Here is a 24,911-nt window from a genome sequence, read left to right on the forward strand (position 1 = left end):
CAGGTCTCTGCTTTTACCCTATGAGAATCCTGTTTGTGACACCAGATTGTGGCAACCCCTACAGGATGCAGAGATCCTCAAACTAGGGTAAAAAGGACAAGCAGAAACATGGTTCCAAGTTGCAATAATTCAAGATTTTATTTCTAAATATATCAAATTAACATTGTTTTATGGTTAAAAATGATGAACAAATAATCAACACAAAAGAAATGAGGGATTATTCAGAAGATAGGGTTTACCGGTGAGAAGGAGGAGACACCAGCAGTGATGGTCCCTAAAAGAAAATATAAGCACCACACTCACACTGTGAAGGTCCAATCCTCCGGGGGGTGAAACACAACACACCAAAAGAGGGGGATCCAGCACCCTGGGCCCCTGCACCACCACCATTGCCCAGCAACTGAAACAAAAAAGAAAACAATTAGCGGTAATCCCTCAAATGAAACCAATTCACGAAAAAGAAATTTAAAATTAACCACCAACAAACTGAGCTAACACATACAAACCAAACAAATAAAAACAAACACAAAACAGTTAAAAAAAGACATAAAATGAATAAACATAACTCTAAACCTAGCACCCACAAGGGCTACTGCACCAGAAGACCTGGGTATGTTGAGAGTGTCTAAGTTAGCCACCGGAGGGTATGCTAATGTTACCAAACACACACTGAAGCAAAGTAAGGCAAAGCAGCAGCGGCTCTATGCGGCCAATCTGGAGCTGCTGTCCACCCCAGGAATCTGCCATGACATTACAAGTTATTAAAGTACTGAGAGGCCATAATATGTGCATTACTAACGTGTAGAGCTACATACCGGTAAGAGAGCTGTTTGGTCACAGGAAGGGAGGGAGGAGTGCCACAGCTGATGATGCCGCTGTAACAACCTGCGGATTACGTTTCCCCACGACACAATATTACGGTTTTCCCGTATGCTGCAAAATTACAAATATCATAATGAGCTATAGCTTCTTTTAGCCTTCTTGCAGGCAGTGTGATTACAGCAACATACCTGAACTGCAGAAAGCGAGACACGTAGCCAGGTGGTGCAAGGAAGGAGGCTGGCAGCTAGCTGCATGATGAGGTGCTGCAGAATTAAATCATTAGCAGCAAGCACAAACAATGAGGTTGATAAGAAGCGTAGCACCGCTACATACCTGCACAGAGAGTGACGCAAACAACCAGGTGGCAGAAGTGGAGTGGCTAAAGGTGCCTGCTCAATGCTGTACAGAGCCAGGAGGAGACAGCCACTAAGGCACTACTACTCTTTTTAGAGTGCGCCCCTAGCGAGGATTGGGTGAACCAAATGACAATCAGGGGAGAGAAGGAGGACATTCCTCCTGCTACATTCACATTTACATAGCTCATGTTTTATGTGGTCATCTTAATTTCATTTGGTAATATACATCCATTCCTGCATTTAAGGCTTGCAACACATTCCCCAAAAAGTTGCGAAGGGGCAATTTATTCTAAATATAAGAATTAAATAATCACTTTTACAGCCAGTTTTCTGGAAACAAGTCAGGATGAACACACAAACATTTCCAAATCATTGAATATGTCTTGGACTTCATTTCCATCAATCACTAAGGGCCCTGTCTCACTGCGTTTAGGATGATTTGCGTATGGATTGCGCACAAAATTGGCCCATATTCGCCAAACATCCGCAATATCCGTGTGTGACGTCGGTTGGCCCCTAGCGGTCAAACCCCCAATGAGACAGAAGCAGAGACAGAGGCCGAGGCAACTTGATGTGGTCCACAACTTTAATTTTCTTACTTTATCACTACCCTTCCAAAAAGAACAAAGAAAATCGTGCATAAAGTACAAATACCCAGAGAGGTGGTGGGAATAGTCTCTCCCCAACTGCCACTCCAGAATGATCTCTCAGGCGCCTTTTATCTGGTTTGACTAATCGGGTTAAACCATTAAAATCTAAAAAGGTAAGAGCTAACTAACTAGCTCCTAACACCTATCAAAACCCTCCATACCTTTAACCAACCCAAAACCCATTTAAAATCCCACCATCTCTAAACCTAAACTTAAACCCCCCAAACCACCTATTTACTAAATTCATACACCAATAAACCCCCTTAAACACATCTCCCCCCATGACTCCCCTGCCTTGGTCTATCCCAGAACCTTTATCATAGCAACAGTGTCCAGTGGGACCTCTTTGCCGCCTGGACACAAGACATGAGGTAAGGAAGACAAATTACAACTACACACCTCAATACTCAATCCTACATACATCAAGGTGCTTCCTAACTAAAGTAACTGTACAGCTATAAAATCACTAAGTAACAAATTAGCTATTTGTTACACCGTGTAACATGCCTGTATGAGTTGGCCGTCATCCAAACATGTCCGTGATCATCCGCAGAGGCACACATGTCCACAGCCAGGATTTTTGCGCTGTTCAAAAATCTGAATGCGGATAACATCCGCTTCACATACTCCATATATACTCAATTCATACACAATACATACTCACTCTATGCGCTGTTTATCTGATGTTAACCGCTGATATCCGCAACTGACGGGGATTAGCGGCTTGGCAGCAGACCGGGACAGTGTGTAAAACAGATATATATCGTGCCCATCATGTCCACATCACAAACTAAAATATCTCTAAAATCAGAAAGGTCTTGTCTCAGAGTGATGCTGAAAAACTAATTCATGCATTTATTTCCTCTAGGCTGGACTATTGTAATTCATTATTATCAGGTTGTCCTAAAAGTTCCCTAAAAAGCCTTCAGTTAATTCAAAATGCTGCAGCTAGAGTACTGACGGGGACTAGAAGGAGAGAGCATATCTCACCCATATTGGCCTCTCTTCATTGGCTTCCTGTTAATTCTAGAATACAATTTAAAATTATTCTTCTTACTTATAAGGTTTTGAATAATCAGGTCCCATCTTATCTTAGGGACCTCGTAGTACCATATCACCCCAATAGAGCGCTTGGCTCTCAGACTGCAGGCTTACTTGTAGTTCCTAGGGTTTGTAAGAGTAGAATGGGAGGCAGAGCCTTCAGCTTTCAGGCTCCTCTCCTGTGGAACCAGCTCCCAATTCAGATCAGGGAGACAGACACCCTCTCTACTTTTAAGATTAGGCTTAAAACTTCCTTTTTGCTAAAGCTTATAGTTAGGGCTGGATCAGGTGACCCTGAACCATCCCTTAGTTATGCTGCTATAGACGTAGACTGCTGGGGGGTTCCCATGATGCACTGTTTCTTTCTCTTTTTGCTCTGTATGCACCACTCTGCATTTAATCATTAGTGATCGATCTCTGCTCCCCTCCACAGCATGTCTTTTTCCTGGTTCTCTCCCTCAGCCCCAACCAGTCCCAGCAGAAGACTGCCCCTCCCTGAGCCTGGTTCTGCTGGAGGTTTCTTCCTGTTAAAAGGGAGTTTTTCCTTCCCACTGTAGCCAAGTGCTTGCTCACAGGGGGTCATTTTGACCGTTGGGGTTTTACATAATTATTGTATGGCCTTGCCTTACAATATAAAGCGCCTTGGGGCAACTGTTTGTTGTGATTTGGCGCTATATAAAAAAAATTGATTGATTGATTGATTAAAATAAGTTGTAGCGAATGCAGACAAACTGGACACAAATAGTGTTTTTATTACATCTGCTTTGCAGCTGATTTGCAAACAATCTGTGAATGCATAACAAACACGTCACGTAAAGTCAAAGTACTATATGTGGCAGAAAGCGACATACCTGCCAGTCAGTGCCGGTCCGGCTGTGTAGATCCACAAAGACGTAGCTGCTGCAATCCAGGACTTTTATTTAACACCAACGAAAGGAAGAGTTGCTGTTTAGCCACAACTCACTCAAAAAAAACCCAAAAAAAAACACCGTCTCACACCCCGAGCGGCTTGCCCCCTCCCGCTCCCCAAACTCATGAACAGTTAACCCTCACATGACAACACTGTGATCAACTTGTCCAAGTCCAGCAAATGGTCCAGAGCCTGTATTGTTGGTGTGAATAGTGATGCTGAAAGGAGCGAGTGCGCTTATTTAATGCAGATGCCGTGCACGCGCAACACGTGCGTGATGCATTCATAATACACCCGTAATACTGCCATGATAATCTCAATGTGTCGGATCAGTTTCCTCACTACATGTTATATAACCATGATTGTTCATCATATATTCGCTATATATTATTAATATATCATTTGTCATTGACATATATCATATGACATTTGTCATTTTTGGCCATTTTTGTTGCGGACGACAACGAATGCCCGTAATTTGTATACTCAATTCATGCGCAATTAATCCTCTCCCCTGTGGGACAGGGCCCTAAGAAATACAAACCGTATGGTACTGTATGGCAAGTCTGTCTCAAGTAGGCATGAGCTGGAATGAGACAAGTAAAGAAAGCCACCAAGATACCAGTGACAGCTCTGAAAGAATTATAAGCTCCCATGGATGTGAGTGAAAAAACTGGGAATGGTGCAACATTAGCGATATCATTCGCAGTGTCACGTTGGAATGGAGAAGGACTGAAAAAAATAATCAGTTTTATCCTCTAGTGTCCCTTGTGCCTTCTGGCAAACTGCAGCTGAAATTTTGCAAGTTCTTTTTTAAGAAAATCCTAGAGTGGAGGGCTAAAAATCAATATAATAGCCAAGTGGCCTCTGTGTGTGTACATGCGTGTGTGTATGGCTTCGATCACGGCAAAACCGGGAAAGCTGACATTTGCCATTTGGTATGCTTATCTATTTGGGTCAAGGACGAATGCTGTGAAAACGGATAGTTGATAGGACTAATATTTTTGGAGGAATTAGCTATTTTAATTAACCAATAAACAATGGACATTGTGCTGCAATGCACCATGGGAGTTTTGGTTTTTTGGGTTATAAATGTTGTTATTGTGGTTCATGTTAGTTTAACAGTGTTAGTGTTATTGATTTATTGTGTTTTTGTAGCTCATTTGCTTTAGTGAGTTTAGTGAATGTCATGTTGCTGTTACTGTGAGTGAGAAGTATAGTGTGTTTGATGTCTTCCACCACCGTCTCTGTTTGTGTGTTTGTAAAAAGAAAAGCACCTGCTTGCAGAAAAGACAAAAAAGCTCTGTGTGCGTGCGACTGGGAGCAGCTGACATTTGCCGTTTGGTATGCCTATGCAATTTGGGTCAAGGTTATACGATGCCAAAATGGAACGTTGACAGGGTTAATAATTGTATTATTATTGCACACCTGTGCAATAATCATGCTGTCTAATCAGTATCTTGATATGCCTCACCTGTGAGGTGGGATGGATTATCTTGGCAATGGAGAAGTACTCACTAACAGATTTAGACAGCTAACAATATTTGAGAGAAATAGGTCTTTTGTGTATATAGAAAATGTTTTAGATTTTTGAGTTCAGCTCATGAAAAATGGGATTAAAAACAAAAGTGTTCCATTTATATTTTTGTTCAGTGTATTTAACTTGGTTCACTTGGAGGATGGTCAGAAAGCTTTTGCTCCCCATCAGAGAATGTCATAAGGCAGGTGTGTTAAGGACATCAAAGTTAAAGTTCAGTGCCAGTTCAGATTCACCAGCAAAATCTCATCACTTCTCTTAATGAACTGCTATTGCGCCATACGATTATGTAACATGAATCTACAACTATATGAGTTCCTGTGTTGGTTCCTGTTTGATCTCTGTCCTCTGTGAACAATCTCTGCAAGGGTACCCTGTCTCTGTTTCTGATAGTTGTACAGGAGTATCTCAATTACCTAACTAGTCCACGAACCTACGAGCTAGCTGTAGTTGACCATCATGACGTAGTCCCAGCTGTAATTTTTAATGGCTAAAGGAAAAAAAATAACTAAATCCTACACAGGTTTGGCAGGTAGCATAGTTAGGTAAGTGGATAAGGAGCTGGACTGCCCATCTGCGGACTTTTGTTTGAATCCTATACATGCTGCCTGTCTGTGTCCTTGGACAATACACTTAATCCATAGTGTGTCAGTCCAGCTATCTGTGAATGGGTACCGGCTTTGGCTGAGGACGTAACCTGTGTCAGACTGGCGTCCCATCCAGGGGGAGTAGTCGACTCTCATCCACTTGATACCACAAAGAGAGAATGCGGCCACTACAGGTCCTGAGGCCCATCGGTGCAGGTGTTATCCCTGGATTCTGTATCATTAAGCAGATGAGTCTACAACTCCCCCTGGAGGGGATGTCAGTCCAACACAGTCCAAGGCCCATACCTATTACAGGTATAGGAGTTGGATTATTAACCACTACTGAGCCTAGAGATACGTGAGCACCAGCACCAATGGATCTTAGGGTCTAGCAAGTACTTACTACTTGCTTCATGAATTTAACCCTTTGTGAACTGTCATTGCTCTAGTGTTACCTGCTCTGGATCGTAAACCATCAGCCGATTCTGGTACTGTGCAGTGTTTGTCACTCCACCTGTAACACACGATGACACATTCTAGACTTTTTTTTTTCAAAGTTCAAAAGGCTTTGATACAAATGCGTGAGAAAGAGTGCATGAAATGTCAAGGGTTTCTCTAGTTGCTTGTTAAAAATGAACTGAATTTCATGTTGTGCTTTCAAGACTTTGTTCTACTTCTACATGCAGTATTTCCCACCTGGATAATTGAGAACCTTCTTCATCAACCTCGTGTGTTTTTTTTCCCCTACACATATCTATTAACAATGTTAAAGTGTGTAGAAGGTAATAGTGCTGAAGCATGATTGTGTACCTGACACCCAGAGCAGACTATCAGCTACAGAGCCGGCATGGCAAGACAGCGAGTGGTCAAAGGGCTGAACAAACATCCATTTGTTCCGTTTGGGTTAATAACGTTCCACAGAGGGCAGGACCTACCTCAATTCGTTCCGGCTCCCCACTGCGTACAGGTACTGACCCAGAACTCCAAGCACAAAATGTTCTCTGCAAGCCTTCATTGGGGCAATCTCTGTCCACCGGTTTCCTTTCAGGTCATACTGACAGGCGGTCCTTACGGGACATGTCCTTCCAGTGGCGTGCTCAACTTCACCACCCACAACAAACAGGAAGATCCCCATCACAGCCACGCAATGGTGGTTGCATCCTGTAGGCATGGGGGCCAGCTCACTCCAGTTTGACCTACCTACCACATGTACATGCTGCTGGATTGAAGTACCACAGCTTTCTGACCCTGCTCACCTCCTGCTTCTGCCTGCCAGCTATGGAGAGTGTGAGAGACTGGAAGCGAGGCTTGGTACGGGCTGACTGGTGAAGGGGATGGGCAAAGGTGGTATGGTGCTAATCCAGTGCCTCCTCCACCAGGGCGGCAGCAGTGGGACTAGACTGGACCAGAGGGTGGCTACAGGCTAGGTGGTGCAATGTGGAGATGTTCATCAGGCCATAGCAGATGTGCTGAATTAGATCCTCCGTGTACTGGTAGCGTCAGTCATGTTCCAGCCAGAGAACAGCAGCCAACTAGAAAACAGAAGAGAAGGATCAGTGAGGATCAAAGAAAGGGAAGACAACAAATGGAAGGATGAAATAAGGAAGGAATACAACTTAAGATCTCAAAGGACACTTGGTGGAGCAAACACCTCTGGCAGATCCTCCATAATCCCCATTAATTTTATTAAAGAGTAAGTCATTTATAATCCTCAGTTGACTCAAGTGGACCATCCTTGTCCAACAGCAGTGGATCATTTTCTGGATGTGGACCCTACAGATAGACAGTCATGGAGGAAGGGCAGTGTTTTGTGGCAGTGGCAGGTAGTCTCGGCACTTCCAGTGGCAACTGCAGCTCTTGCCACTTGTCACAGCAACTTTAGCTATTTTGGCAGTTGCCAGTGGGTTGCCATTGTTTTTACTAATTACCATGGCATAGTAGGTTGTGAGTATGTGCTTCTGAACGAGCTGCCACGTATTGGACTCTCGTGCACCTAGTTCCCACCCAGTCAGTATAAGCTGCTGCATTTTGTGCTGCCTTTTTGTGACACTTAATGCTCTTTTTTCTGACTTTATATTTTTTTATATTTATATTTCCATTTGACCTTAGTGTTAATGTTAAGTGTTACCTGTTACGGTTAGAGAGAAATGCAGTTTTGATTCTCTGTATGTGGCAAACATGCGGAAGAAGGATCCTCTGGTCTCTAGCTCAATGCTTAGCCACTGACTAGACCATCACCTCCCCCTAAATTCACTGTTCATTCTTTGGTGGGACCAGGGCTTCAGGCAATAGTGAGTGTAAGTCTGCATCTCACTATCAAATATGAGAGTGACTGGGGCACGTTTGTTTAAGATATTTGTTATTTTAGGTCTGTGTGCCGAATAAATTCATTCATTCATAATATACAAGGTCTATTAGAAAAGTATCCTACCTTTTTATTTAAAAAAAAAAAAAACTATATGGATTTGATTCATATGTTTTTACGTCAACCAAGCTTGAACCTTCGTGCGCATGCGTGAGTTTTTCCACGCCTGTCAGTGACGTCATTCGCCTGTGAGCACGCCTTGTGGGAGGAGTGGTCCAGCCCCCTCGTCGGATTTTAATTGTCTGAGAAGTTGCTGAGAGACTGGCACTGTTTCATCAAAATTTTTTCCAAAACTGTGAGGCACATCCGAGTGGACACCATTCAACAAATTAAGCTGGTTTTCGGTGAAAATTTTAACGACTGATGAGAGATTTTGGATTGTTTCTATCGCTGTAAGGACTTCCCACGGAGCGGGACATCGCGCAGCGCTCTGAGGCGACGTCGTCATCCTGTTTCAAGCTGAAAACCTCCAAATTTAAGCCTCTGTAGACCCAGGACGTCGTGAGAGAACAGAACTTTCAGAAGAGGTCGGGATCAGCAGTTTATCTGGACATTCCACTGTTAAAGGAGATTTTTTTTTTAATGAAAGACGTGCGGATGGATTGGTGCGTCGGTTCGCACCTCCGTGTTGATAACCATTTGTAAAATCCAGGCAGCTTTTGGTGGATTCAGTTGAGTGAGTATCTGAGAAATTGTTTAACAGCAGGGCATGTTCCAACTTGTCCTTAAGGCTTCCAACGGAGGTGTTTTTCCCGTGGCGGGTGTGCTGCGCCGGCTGCAAGCCGACGCACCAATCCGTCCGCATGTCTGTCATTAAAAAAATCTCCTTTAACAGTGGAATGTCCGGATAAACTGGTGATCCCGACCTCTTCTGAAAGTTCTCTGTTCTCTCACGACGTCCTGGAGGTTTTCAGCTTGAAACAGGATGATGACGTCGCCTCGGAGCGCTGCGCGACATCCCGCTCCATGGGAAGTCCTTACAGCGATAGAAACAATCCAAAATCTCTCATCAGCCGTTAAAATTTTCACAAAAAACCAGCTGAATTTCTCGAATGGTGTCCACTTCGATGTGCCTCACAGTTTTTGAGCAAAGCGCCAGTCTCTTAGCAACTTCTCAGACAAAGGAATTCCGACGAGCGGGCTGGACCTCCCACAAGGCGTGCTCACAGGCGAATGACGTCACCGACAGGCGTGAAAAAAGTCTTGCATGCCCACGAGGGTTCAAGCTTGGCTGATGTAATCACACGTGATTCAAATCCATATGGTTTTTTAAAAAAAATAATAAGATCGGATACTTTTCTAATAGACCTCGTACATTATACTGTTGTAAAGTGCTATAGAAATAAAACTTGATTGATACATTAAATGGGGTTTTCAGTGTTAAATTAAAAAAAAACTATAATCTAGATCAGATCCTGATCCAACTTTGTCAGTTAATAAAGGACACCATTCCACATAACGCTCTCAAATACAACCCCTGGCAAAAATTATGGAATCACCGGCCTCGGAGGATGTTCATTCAGTTGTTTAATTTTGTAGAAAAAAAGCAGATCACAGACATGACACAAAACTAAAGTCATTTCAAATGGCAACTTTCTGGCTTTAAGAAACACTATAAGAAATCAAGAAAAAAAAATTGTGGCAGACAGTAACGGTTACTTTTTTAGACCAAGCAGAGGGAAAAAATAGGGACTCACTCAATTCTGAGGAATAAATTATGGAATCACCCTGTAAATGTTCATCCCCAAAACTAACACCTGCATCAAATCAGATCTGCTCGTTAGTCTGCATCTAAAAAGGAGTGATCACACCTTGGAGAGCTGTTGCACCAAGTGGACTGACATGAATCATGGCTCCAACACGAGAGATGTCAATTGAAACAAAGGAGAGGATTATCAAACTCTTAAAAGAGGGTAAATCATCACGCAATGTTGCAAAAGATGTTGGTTGTTCAGTCAGCTGTGTCTAAACTCTGGACCAAATACAAACATGGGAAGGTTGTTAAAGGCAAACATACTGGTAGACCAAGGAAGACATCAAAGCGTCAAGACAGAAAACTTAAAGCAATATGTCTCAAAAATCGAAAATGCACAACAAATGAGGAACGAATGGAAGGAAACTGGAGTCAACGTCTGTGACCGAACTGTAAGAAACTGCCTAAAGGAAATGGGATTTACATACAGAAAAGCTAAACAAAAGCCATCATTAACACCTAAACAGAAAAAAACAAGGTTACAATGGGCTAAGGAAAAGCAATTGTGGACTGTGGATGACTGGATGAAAGTCATATTCAGTGATGAATCTGCATTGGGCAAGGTGATGATGTTGGAACTTTTACTTGGTGCCATTCCAATGAGATTTATAAAGATGACTGCCTGAAGAGAACATGTAAATTTCCACAGTCATTGATGATATGGGGCTGCATGTCAGGTAAAGGCACTGGGGAGATGGCTGTCATTACATCATCAATAAATGCACAAGTTTACGTTGATATTTTGGACACGTTTCTTATCCCATCAATTGAAAGGAAGAAGAAAATGGTCCATGACAAGGCTCCAACCTGCAAAGCTGATCTGGCAACAGCAATCAGAGAAAGTTGGAGCCAGATTGATGAGGAGTACTGTTTGTCACTCATTAAGTCCATGCCTCAGAGACTGCAAGCTGTTAGAAAAGCCAGAGGTGGTGCAACAAAATACTAGTGATGTGTTGGAGCGTTCTTTTGTTTTTTATGATTCCATCATTTATTCCTCAGAATTGAGTGATTCCATATTTTTTTTCCTCTGCTTGGTCTAAAAAAGTAACCGTTACTGACTGCCACAATTTTTTTTCCTGATTTCTTATAGTGTTTCTTAAAGCCAGAAAGTTGCCATTTGAAATGACTTTAGTTTTGTGTCATGTCTGTGATCTGAGTTTTTTCTACAAAATTAAACAACTGAATGAACATCCTCTGAGGCTGGTGAGTCCGTCATTTTTGCCAGGGATTGTATGAAAGACATTGGATCTTTTTTGTCAGTTTTGAATTTTTAAAAATTTGTTCTTTTTCCAATATTCCAAGATTTTTCCTGACTTTGACCTATGACCTTGAATCAGTTCTTGCCTATCAGGATATGAATCTTCAGTAAAAAAAAAAAAAAAAAAAAAATCAGAACGATATATGAAAAACTGTGGTCTCACAGCTGTTCACAAACAAACGGGAGAAAGCACAACCTCCACCCAGCGTCGTAGGCAGAGGTAAAAAATATCTGTACATTTGGTGAAGATCATATTGAAACCATTGACCATGTATTTTTTTTTCTCATGTGAAAAACTTAATTGTTTCTGGGTTGATATTCAAAAATACTGCCCGGTCTCTGTGTTGACCCTTGTTTGATAAAAATGAGGGTTCATTACTTTAATTAAAATTTATTTGTTAATAAGACAGCTTGCATAATGATTTTTTTTTTCTTTTTAATCTCTTGGTTCTGTGTCTGAATCAAACCCAACATTTAATAGAATTTATTTGAGGAGCCACTTGACCGTTTCACCGAATTCTGAAAATCACTGACATTGACACGCTGTGTCTCACGGGTTTTTACATATCCTGAATCTGCCAAATCAAGTTTATTAGTTTCTATTTCCATGTTTCCATGTGCGGTTCAGTAGTTTTTCAGTCGTCCTGTTAACAATCTTCTGAACAGAGCAAGACAAAAACACACCTGTCATATTCGTGGATTCTGAATTAATGGGTTTCTGAAAAATGTCTGTTATACGCAGCTCCTCCAGCTCCCAGGACACAAGACCATTCTGAGAAGAGCTGAGCCAGCTGTGGTACGGCACCGGAGGAATTAAAGTAGATGTCGAGAAGAGAAAACAATCGAGTTAATCAGAATTATTATTCTAGCACCTACAGGCCAGCGTGGAAAGACTGAAGCAATGTGACCATCCACACACACATACACACACACACACACACACTTCATAATCAGGAGAATTTAATATACACACTGTGACTGTAAATATCCACAGGCGCAAGTTGCAAAGAAGGGATTTAATTGAACTTTAGACTGGTGGAAGGTTATTTAGCTGCAAGAAGCCAGTGTGTGTGAGAGGACTGATACCGTAGTGCAGAACACTGTGGTCCAAGATGACTGTGGACAGTCGGGACGCTGACTTTCTGTATGATCCAATAAAACCAGTGGAGCCGTTTGATTTTGGCACAACAGAGTTTGGATACATACATAAAACATTTCATATTTATGTTATAATCCAAGTTCGATGTTCCTTCATCCCTTGTCATCCACAACAACAACCAAAAAATAACTCCACAGGATCCTCTGAATTCAGTGAAACATTTTACTTCAAAAATTAAAACAAAACACTAATTGGTACAAAGTTGTCCACAAAAAGACAACTCCACTCCACGCTGCCTGACTAAAAGATGGACCAGACACACCTAAGTAAAAGTGCACAACCACTTAAAGCCACAAGGGGCACTACAAAAATACCACACACGACAAAGAAGAGGAGGAAAACGTTGCCACGAACAGTGGGAGAAGAAGAAAACTAGAAGGGTGGAAATGAGAGTGGGGACTTTGAATGTTGGTAGTATGACTGGTAAAGGGAGAGAGCTGGCTGATATGATGGAGAGGAGAAAGGTAGACATATTGTGTGTGCAAGAGACCAAGTGGAAGGGAAGTAAGAGCAGGAGCATCGGCGGTGGGTACAAGTTGTTGTACCATGGTGAGGACAGGAAGAGAAATGGTGTTGAGGTCATTTTAAAGGAAGAGTATGTTAAAAGTGTGTTGGAGGTTAAGAGAGTGTCTGACAGGGTGATGAGTGTGAAGTTGGAAATTGAAGGGGTGATGATGAATATCATCAGTACATATGCCCCACAGGTAGGTTGTGAGATGGAGAAAGAAGATTTCTGGAGTGTGTTAGATGAGGTGGTGGAGAGTGTGTCCAAGCATGAAAGAGTGGTGATAGGAGCAGACTTCAATGGGCATGTTGGTGAAGGGAACAGAGGTGATGAGGAAGTAATGGGTAGATATGGTATCAAGGATGGGAATGGGGAAGGACAGATGGTAGTTCATGTGGCAAAAAGGATGGAAATGGCTGTGGTGAACACCTACATTAAGAAAAGGGAGGAGCACAGGGTAAGATATAAGAGTGGAGGAAGGTGCACACAGGTGGATTACATTCTTTATAGGAGATGCAAGCTAAAAGGCTGCTGCAAAGGTCTGATCATTGAATCGCAAACCTCGTGGACTTGGTCTTCGGAGTGAGATTGCATCAGAATTTTGGCTCTCTGTTGGGACTGTTTACACAGACTGCTACCTGCTGCTTTGGACTTGAACTAACAGTCTTTTTCAAGACTTTTTTACTTTTTTACCTTTTTACTTTTTTTTTTACTTTTTTACTGTGCTCCAACGCCTAAGGAAGACCTCTAATGGTCGAAACATCGCGACGGAGCACTTTTATCAGCTAACTTTCATCAGCGTTGGCAAGGTAGCTAGCTTGCTAACGCTTTCGTTTTTATTTATTTTTTTTTTTAGCACTGTTGTCGTGCGTTATCTGTGCTGCTCCACAGCGTGTTTAGTCGATTTTTATTTTATTTTAGCACCGTTGTCGTGCGTTCGCTGTTGTCGTGCGTTGCCTGTGCTGCTTCATGGCCTGTTTGGTGCCTTGATTGGGGCACTCCTTCTGCTGAATCACCTCTAAATTATTTACACATTATTCACTTTGTGTGTTTTTAGGAATCCGATAGGTTGCGTAGCTACTAGCTCTTAGCCGATTTAGCATGGCGGCTTCTCCTGTCTCTCCCGTACTTTTCTGCTCTGGGTGTGAAATGTTTAGTTATTCCTCGGCCTCCTTTAGCAGTAACGGTACTTGTAATAAGTGCAGCTTATTCGTAGCTTTGGAGGCCAGGCTGGGCGAATTGGAGACTCGGCTCCGCACCGTGGAAAATTCTACAGCTAGCCAGGCCCCTGTAGTCGGTGCGGACCAAGGTAGCTTAGCCGCCGTTAGTTCCCCCCTGGCAGATCCCGGGCAGTCGGGAAAGCAGGCTGACTGGGTGACTGTGAGGAGGAAGCGTAGCCCTAAACAGAAGCCCCGTGTACACCGTCAACCCGTTCACATCTCTAACCGTTTTTCCCCACTCGACGATACACTCGCCGAGGATCAAACTCTGGTTATTGGCGACTCTGTTTTGAGAAATGTGAAGTTAGCGACACCAGCAACCATTGTCAATTGTCTTCCGGGGGCCAGAGCAGGCGACATCGAAGGACATTTGAAATTGCTGGCTAAGGCTAAGCGTAAATTTGGTAAGATTGTAATTCACGTCGGCAGTAATGACACTCGGTTACGCCAATCGGAGGTCACTAAAATTAACATTAAATCGGTGTGTAACTTTGCAAAAACAATGTCGGACTCTGTTGTTTTCTCTGGGCCCCTCCCCAATCAGACCGGGAGTGACATGTTTAGCCGCATGTTCTCCTTGAATTGCTGGCTGTCTGAGTGGTGTCCAAAAAATGAGGTGGGCTTCATTGTTAATTGGCAAAGCTTCTGGGGAAAACCTGGTCTTGTTAGGAGAGACGGCATCCATCCCACTTTAGATGGAGCAACTCTCATTTCTAGAAATCTGGCCAATTTTCTTGGATCCTCCAAACTGTGACTGTCCAGCGTTGGGACCAGGAGGCAGAGCTGTGGTCTTATACACCTCTCTGCAGCTTCTCTCCCCCTGCCATCCCCTCATTACCCCATCCCCGTAGAGACGGTGCCTGCTCCCAGACCACCAATAACCAGCAAAAATCTATTTAAGCATAAAAATTCAAAAAGAAAAAATAATATAGCACCTTCAACTACACCACAGACTAAAACAGTTAAATGTGGTCTATTAAACATTAGGTCTCTCTCTTCTAAGTCCCTGTTGGTAAATGATATAATAATTGATCAACGTATTGATTTATTCTGCCTAACAGAAACCTGGTTACAGCAGGATGAATATGTTAGTTTAAATGAGTCAACACCCCCGAGTCACACTAACTGTCAGAATGCTCGTAGCACGGGCCGGGGCGGAGGATTAGCAGCAATCTTCCATTCCAGCTTATTAATTAATCAAAAACCTAGACAGAGCTTTAATTCATTTGAAAGCTTGTCTCTTAGTCTTGTCCATCCAAATTGGAAGTCCCACAAACCAGTTTTATTTATTATCTATCGTCCACCTGGTCGTTACTGTGAGTTTCTCTGTGAATTTTCAGACCTTTTGTCTGACTTAGTGCTTAGCTCAGATAAGATCATTATAGTGGGCGATTTTAACATCCACACAGATGCTGAGAATGACAGCCTCAACACTGCATTTAATCTATTATTAGACTCTATCGGCTTTGCTCAAAAAGTAAATGAGTCCACCCACCACTTTAATCATATCTTAGATCTTGTTCTGACTTATGGTATGGAAATAGAAGACTTAACAGTATTCCCTGAAAACTCCCTTTTGTCTGATCATTTTTTAATAACATTTACATTTACCCTGATGGACTACCCTGCAGTGGGGAATAAGTTTCATTACACTAGAAGTCTTTCAGAAAGCGCTGTAACTAGGTTTAAGGATATGATTCCTTCTTTATGTTCTCTAATGTCATATACCAACACAGAGCAGAGTAGCTACCTAAACTCTGTAAGGGAGTTAGAGTATCTCGTCAATAGTTTTACATCCTCTTTGAAGACAACTTTGGATGCTGTAGCTCCTCTGAAAAAGAGAGCTTTAAATCAGAAGTGTCTGACTCCGTGGTATAACTCACAAACTCGTAGCTTAAAGCAGATAACCCGTAAGTTGGAGAGGAAATGGCGTCTCACTAATTTAGAAGATCTTCACTTAGCCTGGAAAAAGAGTTTGTTGCTCTATAAAAAAGCCCTCCGTAAAGCTAGGACATCTTTCTACTCATCACTAATTGAAGAAAATAAGAATAACCCCAGGTTTCTTTTCAGCACTGTAGCCAGGCTGACAAAGAGTCAGAGCTCTATTGAGCTGAGTATTCCATTAACTTTAACTAGTAATGACTTCATGACTTTCTTTGCTAACAAAATTTTGACTATTAGAGAAAAAATTACTCATAACCATCCCAAAGATGTATCGTTATCTTTGGCTGCTTTCAGTGATGCCGGTATTTGGTTAGACTCTTTCTCTCCGATTGTTCTGTGTGAGTTATTTTCATTAGTTACTTCATCCAAACCATCAACATGTTTATTAGACCCCATTCCTGCCAGGCTGCTCAAGGAAGTCCTACCATTATTTAATGCTTCAATCTTAAATATGATCAATCTATCTTTGTTAGTTGGTTATGTACCACAGGCCTTTAAGGTGGCAGTAATTAAACCATTGCTTAAAAAGCCATCACTTGACCCAGCTATCTTAGCTAATTATAGGCCAATCTCCAACCTTCCTTTTCTCTCAAAGATTCTTGAGAGGGTAGTTGTAAAACAGCTAACTGATCACCTGCAGAGGAATGGTCTATTTGAAGAGTTTGTCAGGTTTTAGAATTCATCATAGTACAGAAACAGCATTAGTGAAGGTTACAAATTATGTTCTTATGGCTTCGGACAGTGGACTTATCTCTGTGCTTGTTCTGTTGGACCTCAGTGCTGCTTTTGATACTGTTGACCATAAAATTTTATTACAGAGATTAGAGCATGTCATAAAAGGCACTGCGCTGCGGTGGTTTGAATCATATTTGTCTAATAGATTACAGTTTGTTCATGTAAATGGGGAATCTTCTTCACAGACTAAAGTTAATTATGGAGTTCCACAAGGTTCTGTGCTAGGACCAATTTTATTCACTTTATACATGCTTCCCTTAGGCAGTATTATTACAGTATTGCTTAAATTTTCATTGTTACGCAGATGATACCCAGCTTTATCTATCCATGAAGCCAGAGGATACACACCAATTAGCTAAACTGCAGGATTGTCTTACAGACATAAAGACATGGATGACCTCTAATTTCCTGCTTTTAAACTCAGATAAAACTGAAGTTATTGTACTTGGCCCCACAAATCTTAGAAGCATGGTGTCTAACCAGATCGTTACTCTGGATGGCATTTCCCTGATCTCTAGTAATACTGTGAGAAATCTTGGAGTCATTTTTGATCAGGATATGTCATTCAAAGCGCATATTAAACAAATATGTAGGACTGCCTTTTTGCATTTACGCAATATCTCTAAAATCAGAAAGGTCTTGTCTCAGAGTGATGCTGAAAAACTAATTCATGCATTTATTTTCTCTAGGCTGGACTATTGTAATTCATTATTATCAGGTTGTCCTAAAAGTTCCCTAAAAAGCCTTCAGTTGGTTCAGAATGCTGCAGCTAGAGTACTGACGGGGACTAGCAGGAGAGAGCATATCTCACCCGTGTTGGCCTCTCTTCATTGGCTTCCTGTTAATTCTAGAATAGAATTTAAAATTCTTCTTCTTACTTATAAGGTTTTGAATAATCAGGTCCCATCTTATCTTAGGGACCTCGTAGTACCATATTACCCCATTAGAGCGCTTCGCTCTCAGACTGCGGGCTTACTTGTAGTTCCTAGGGTTTGTAAGAGTAGAATGGGAGGCAGAGCCTTCAGCTTTCAGGCTCCTCTCCTGTGGAACCAGCTCCCAATTCAGATCAGGGCGACAGATACCCTCTCTACTTTTAAGATTAGGCTTAAAACTTTCCTTTTCGCTAAGGCTTATAGTTAGGGCTGGATCGGGTGACCCTGAACCATCCCTTAGTTATGCTGCTTTAGACGTAGATTGTGGGGGGGTTTCCCATGATGCACTGTTTCTTTCTCTTTTTGCTCCGTATGCATCACTCTGCATTTAATCATTAGTGATCGATCTCTGCCCCCCTTCACGGCATGTCTTTTTCCTGTTTTTTTCCCTCAGCCCCAACCAGTCTCAGCAGAAGACTGCCCCTCCCTGAGCCTGGTTCTGCTGGAGGTTTCTTCCTGTTAAAAGGGAGTTTTTCCTTCCCACTGTGGCCAAGTGCTTGCTCATAGGGGGTCGTTTTGACCGTTGGGGTTTTTCATAATTATTGTATGGCCTTGCCTTACAATATGGAGCGCCTTGGGGCAACTGTTTGTTGTGATTTGGCGCTATATAAGAAAAAAGTTGATTGATTGATTGATTAAAAGAAATCAGACTGTAAGGTGGTGGCAGGAGAGAGTGTCACTAGACAGCATAGGATGGTTGTTTGTAGGATGACTTTAGAGATAAAGAAGAAGAAGAGAGTGAGAGCTCAACAAAGGATCAGATGGTGGAAGCTGAAGGAGGAAGACTGTTGTGTGAAATTTAGTGAGCAGGTGAGAGAAGCACTGGTTGGAGGGGAAGCAATTTTGGACAACTGGAAACGTACTGCAGATGTGGTGAGGGAGACAGCTAGGGCAGTACTGGGTATGACATCTGGACAGTGGAAGGAAGACAAGGAGACTTGGTGGTGGAATGAAGAGGTCCAGGAAAGCATAAGGAGAAAGAGGTTGGTGAAAAAGTTTTGGGATAGTCGGAGAGATGAAGAAAGTAGACAGGAGTACAAGGAGATGCAGCGTAAGGCGAGAAGAGAAGTGGCAAAAGCAAAGGAAAAGGCATATTGCGAGCTGTACAAGAAGTTGAATAGTAAGGAAGGAGAAAAGGACTTGTAAAGATTGGCCAGACAAAGGGACAGAGCTGGAAAGGATGTGCATCAGGTTAGGGTGGTAAAAGATGCACATGGTAATGTGCTGACAAGTGAGGAGTGTGTGCTGAGAAGGTGGAGGGAATATTTTGAAGAGTTGATGAATAAAGAAAATGAGCGAGAGAAAAGGCTTGATGATGTGGTGAGAGTAAGTCAGGAAGTACAAGAGATTAGCAAGGAATAAGTGAGGGCTGCTATGAAGAGGATGAAGAGTGGAAAGGCAGTTGGTCCAGATGACATTCCAATGGAGGCATGGAAATGTCTAGGAGAGATGGCAGTAGAGTTTCTAACCAGATTGTTTAATAAAATCTGGGAAAGTGAGAGGATGCCTGAGGAGTGGAGACGAAGTGTGCTGGTTCCTATTTTCAAGAACAAGGGTGATGTGCAGAGCTGCAGTAACTACAGAGGCATAAAGCTGATCAGCCACAGCATGAAGTTATGGGAAAAAGTAGTAGAAGCTAGGCTTAGAAAACAGGTGAAGATCTGTGAGCAGCAATATGGTTTCATGCCAAGAAAGAGCACTACAGATGCAATGTTTGCTCTGAGAATACTGTTGAAGTACAGAGAAGGACAGAAAGAGTTACATTGTGTGTTTGTGGACTTAGAAAAAGCTTATGATAGGGTGCCAAGAGAAGAGTTGTGGTATTGTATGAGGAAGTCTGGAGTGGCAGAGAAGTATGTTAGGGTAGTGCAGGACATGTACAAGAATAGTGTGACAGCGGTGAGATGCGCAGTCGGAATGACAGACTCATTCAAGGTGGAGGTGGGATTACACCAAGGATCAGCTCTGAGTCCTTTCTTGTTTGCAGTGGTGATGGACAGGTTGCCAGATGAGATCAGACAGGAGTCCCCATGGACTATGATGTTTGCAGATGACATTGTGATCTGTAGTGAGAGTAGAGAGCAAGTTGAGTTTAGTCTGGAGAAGTGGAGATATGCTTTGGAGAGAAGGGGAATGAAAGTCAGTAGAAGCAAGACTGAGTCCATGTGTGTGAATGAGAGGGAGCCCAGTGGAATAGTGCAGTTACAAGGAGTAGAAGTGGTGAAAGTAGATGAGTTTAAATATTTGGGGTCAACTGTCCAAAGTAATGGAGAGTGTGGTAGAGAGGTGAAGAAGAGAGTGCAGGCAGGGTGGAGTGGGTGGAGAAAGGTGGCAGGAGTGATTTGTGACCGAAGAATATCAGCAAGAGTGAAGGAGAAAGTTTACAAAACAGTAGTGAGACCAGCTATGTTGTATGGTTTAGAGACGGTGGCACTAACAAAAAGACAGGAGGCAGAGCTGGAGGTGGCAGAGCTGAAGATGTTGAGATTCTCTTTGGGAGTGACAAGAATGGACAAGATTAGGAATGAACATATCAGAGGGACAGCTCAGGTGGGACGGTTTGGAGACAAAGTCAGAGAGGCGAGATTGAGATGGTTTGGACATGTGCAGAGGAGGGACCCAGGGTATATAGGAAGAAGGATGCTGAGGATGGAGCCACCAGGCAGGAGGAGAAGAGGGAGACCAAAGAGGAGGTTTATGGATGTGCTGAGAGAGGACATGCAGGTGGTTGGTGTGACAGAGGAAGATACAGAGGACAGGGTGAGATGGAAACGATTGATCTGCTGTGGCGACCCCTAACGGGAACAGCCGAAAGAAGAAGAAGAAGAAGAAGGAATACAGATCAACTCTCAAGCAATACAAATTATCCACACACATTTTAAGTGCAACGAATTAAATATTCCTCAATTACGTGCTGTCAATACTGCAAATAGTCCTTATTTAACAGAGTAAACATAAATAGCCATGAACTTCAATTATTGTCCAAATATTGCTGAACTAAAATTACATTTAGGCTCCAACAAAAAGTTGTGATACATACAGTATGTTAAATACAGTACTTTTTAATTCATAAAGGAGTTTGTTTGCAAAACATAACTCAAAAAGACAGATTGTAATTAAATGTGTTAAATATGTAGAGATGTAAGTTGTAAGCGCCTTGGGGCAACTATTTGTTGTGATTTGGCGCTATATAAATAAAATTAATTTGATTTGATTTGATGTTCAGTTATCCCCACATATTGTACGTGTGTCTCTGTACTCAGAGACACCTGGGAAGAGTTAAAGGACTCATGAAGTGTTTGGTAATGGTGAGGATGAAGGACAAGTGGTTTATGTCCTGATGCTTCCTGTCTTACTGTATGGTTGAGAAACCTGGACACTAACCAGTAACTGTCAACACAGGTGAGATGTACATAATCTCATGTTTTAATTTATTTATTGTAATTGTTTGCTGTGTGTTTGAGGACTACAGATGGAAAGTAGCTTTTAGCTAAATCTGGCATATTTACACTAAGGCATGAAAATGTACAAAGTGTTCATTAATGTGCATTGTCCTCATCAAATAAACAATAAGTAAATAAAATAAATAAGACACCAACTGGATGTCTTTGCTACCAGGTCTCTTTGGAGGATCCTTTGGTACAGCAGGAATGTGTCCAGCGAGCAGTGACTTAGGGAGCCTGAGATGAGGGGCATCACTTTCCTTGTAAGGGAACGCCATCTACAACATTTTGGCCACATGGCTCGTTTCTCTGAGCGTCATCCAGCACCGAGGCGCCTCGGTGCGGAGAACCCGGGGTGACGGCCACATGCCCCCTGACTGCAGCAGTGATCATCAATCAGCATTTGTTTATCCAAAACCTTTCCCATATTTTATCACACTTTTGGTCAGCGACTGGAGGAGGGGTTGCACCTCCACCACCCAAACAAAAGGTAACGCAGGTAAAACCATTTTTCTTTCATCTGCTTCCACTCCATTTTAAAGGTGTGAATCTGCAAGTCAGAACTCTCTTATGTCAGTGCCTCGCTCCACCTTTTCTCTTTTGCACCTCCCACCCCACTCGCCGCTCTCCTCACATCTATGAAGTGACAGTGTGTGTTTATGCATGCATGCACTTTGCACGTGCACAATCCTGCAGCCGACTGTGAAGGTCACGCTGCATCACACAACTTCCTCAAGGCACAGAATAAATCAGCTCCTTCCCCTCTGCGTGCGTGTGTGTGACTGAGAGAGAGCCAGAGAGCAGCATCAGAGAGGCAAAGGATGGTGAGAAAGAAGAGCAAGTGAGGGGAAAAAAACAAAGAAAATGTGATTTCCAGAGTGTGAGAGACGCAAAGAAAACTCTGAGCGACGGTGATTGACAGCCCGGCGATAGCCGTCCAGTTTTGGTGTGCCCACTCCTCTTTGCCCCCACCCCTTTTGGACAGCAGCGCCCGCTTGCCATTTACTTCCGTCTGATGCCAAAATTAACCTTGTGGGCGAAGTGAAGGAGGCCCAAAGCAGCCTAATCAGAGGCTGATTACGGCGGCGGCGGCTGGCTAAGGGGTCGGGGTAATTGTGCCATCAGAGGCCTGATTGTTTTCAATCAGACGGGCGGCCGAGTGACAGCTGGGGGATTGGGGCCCTGATGGAACCATGGTGGGCCTAATCACAGCAGAGAAGGAGAGAACAGGGGAGGGGGGGCTGATTGGTGCAAATGAACAGTCAAACAGCAGTCTCACCGTGCACCGTCCCTTCACTCCGTGCACGCTCCATCACGTGTATGAATCATGCATTCATTATGACCAGAAGGGCATGCATTAGAGTGCATACCTCCAAACAGTCCAACTTGCACCGTGTGTGACCTTTTTGGTCACACATATCACTGTGGAATTGTCTTGTGTATCAGTTTTTGTTATTGTCGAGTTTTTGTGCCAAAATAAATAAGTTCAAGTTCAAAAGTTCATGTCTCATCAAAGTTGCTTTCACGAACACGAAAAGTGAGACGACTGTAAATTCTTTCAGCGTCTCCCTTTGCTTGAAGTCGCCAGCAGATCAGCTGTGATTAAATGCTGGATGCCACTTTACATGGAGAATAGACAGGTTTGGTCTTGTGCCATGAAGCTTTTGTTTTGAAAGTGTATTCAATGCTTGACCACTACACTGCCCTGGTGAAATGACCACTTCTACTACTATTACTACTGCTACTACTACTCTATTTTCTATTAAAGCAAAAAATACTTTACCATTTTTTTTTATTAAAAAGTGAATCTTTTGTTTGTTTTTTAAGTCTTTTTCAGCATTTTTATATCACTGTAATTAAATATATTTGAAAAATCCGATGGATCAGGTCTGGGAGGATCCACTGGTGCTTCAGTTGCTGTATCCACCTCACTGCGGAGCTGCCTTGAGTCCTGAATGGCAAAGATCTAGGTAGATTCCATTCCCAGCTGCTGTAGCCAGGTGTAAAATGGGCATAGCCCATGTCAGGCTGAGCGAAGGGAGGCAAGGCACAGGCAGAAGCTGGACACAAATGCAGGCTCTCAAACTGGATGTCTGAGTAAAAATGCTGGTCTTTATTACAAGCAGAGGTTCGGTAACAGGAAGGCAGTCCGCGGAGCAAAAGTACCAGGCGGGGGCGAGACAGAGGACGTGGTCAAAAACAAGCAGGGTCAGTACACGAGCAAACTGGATTTTTAGAGCTGAGGCAAAAACAGGATCCGGTAAACAGAGCAGAATCAAAACACGGCTCGAGCAAAAACAGGATGAGACGAAGCACTGGTTAGTGATGGACATCATCAACAAACGAGCAATGAGGGAGTGAACAGACAGTTTAAATAAGGAAGACAGTGACGGGAAAACAAGGTGCACGTGAAGACGAAGGATCTGGAGTGGGGGGCGTGGCTGACAGATGAGGAACAGGTGCAGGAGAGTGAAGGAGGAAGACGCAATGCAGACGAATCAGAAGACCTACGTGACTGGAAAATTACCAGAGGAAAATGAGACGTGCTAAAATGTGAGCAAAACAAAAGGGGAAAAAACTAGGAAATAATGTGACTAATCAAAGTGGAAAACCAGGAGATCAATAATAATAAAACTGGAACAGAACTGACACTGAATAAAATATAGAAATAAATACAATGAGAATACAAAATAACTAAAACAGAGAATACAATAAATCACAAACAGAACCTAATCAGATATGAAACAAAGATAAACAATAAGCAAAACCTGAGACTAAAGCATAATGTAAAGAATGTGAAACACTAAAACCAATAGATACATGACAAATAAAATAAAAGATAACCAAGAATGACACTAGTGACTCAAGAATACCGAAAGAAAAGCAATAAATGACTAAACTGAAAATGCAATACATGAGAACCAAGAATACAATAAAGAACCAAAACCCGGGACACAGAATACTACATGAACATGAATAATCAGAACCAGACAAGAATGAAAACAAAGTCAAGAATGGGCTAAACTGAAGGAAAAAAAAGGGGACGAAGACAGGAACCCAAACAGGACAGAAGCATGACACCCCTGGTCTTTACCAGTTGATGGATTCCACAACACTGAGGCACCTACATGCTGGATGATACCCAGAGAAACTCGTGTTGTAGCCGACACTCCCTCACAATGTAAATGATACTCTTCTTTATCTCCCTAAGTACCTGCTTGTTTGGCACAAGCTCCCTCCAGCAGTGCTCATCGACCCTTGGAGCCAAAGACATCATGTCATTGTCTTAGGTCACTAGGTAGCATCCAAGTCTCACAAACATACTGTAAAACAGGGACCACCAGGACCCTAAAGATTTGGACTTTCAAGATATCAGGATCACCAAACACCTATGACTCCTTATGTTCTTATCAGGTGTCTCTCGAGCTCAAAGACTGAGGACCCAGAGACATAAATGTCACTGCAGAAATACAAGTTTGACATTTACAACCTTGAAATATTTAGGTTTTTTGTTTTTCTAAAATTCACAGAAAATGAAATCATCTTTAACTTCCACATCCTGACACAAGAGGGCGGAGTTTTACTGCTGTCATTTATTTGTGATGTCATGAAACGAAGATCCTAAATTAATTTAGATCAATACTGAAATGTGCCCTGTGACAGACTGTTGTCCTGTCAAAGATGAACCCGGACT

General features: G+C 42.6%; 1 protein-coding gene and 1 long non-coding RNA gene across 2 annotated transcripts in view; both read right to left on the bottom strand.

The window, feature by feature from the left end:
* Positions 1 to 850: 850 nt before the first annotated feature.
* On the bottom strand, positions 851 to 1,258 carry LOC117513398. Its single transcript, XR_004561612.1, has 3 exons — positions 1,156 to 1,258; positions 1,011 to 1,085; positions 851 to 933 (listed from the first exon to the last, which is right to left on the bottom strand). It is a non-coding gene; the product is annotated as an uncharacterized LOC117513398 (long non-coding RNA).
* Positions 1,259 to 6,143: 4,885 nt separating this feature from the next.
* Positions 6,144 to 24,911, bottom strand: part of klhl32 (kelch-like family member 32) — a 38,270-nt gene continuing 19,502 nt past the window's right edge. The window contains 4 exon segments of the mRNA XM_034173696.1: positions 6,144 to 6,209; positions 6,359 to 6,417; positions 6,714 to 7,123; positions 7,125 to 7,435. Coding sequence (XP_034029587.1) covers positions 6,144 to 6,209; positions 6,359 to 6,417; positions 6,714 to 7,123; positions 7,125 to 7,435 — 846 coding nt within the window.

This window comes from Thalassophryne amazonica, chromosome 7 (genome assembly GCF_902500255.1).
Source record: "Thalassophryne amazonica chromosome 7, fThaAma1.1, whole genome shotgun sequence".
Taxonomy (NCBI): domain Eukaryota; kingdom Metazoa; phylum Chordata; class Actinopteri; order Batrachoidiformes; family Batrachoididae; genus Thalassophryne; species Thalassophryne amazonica.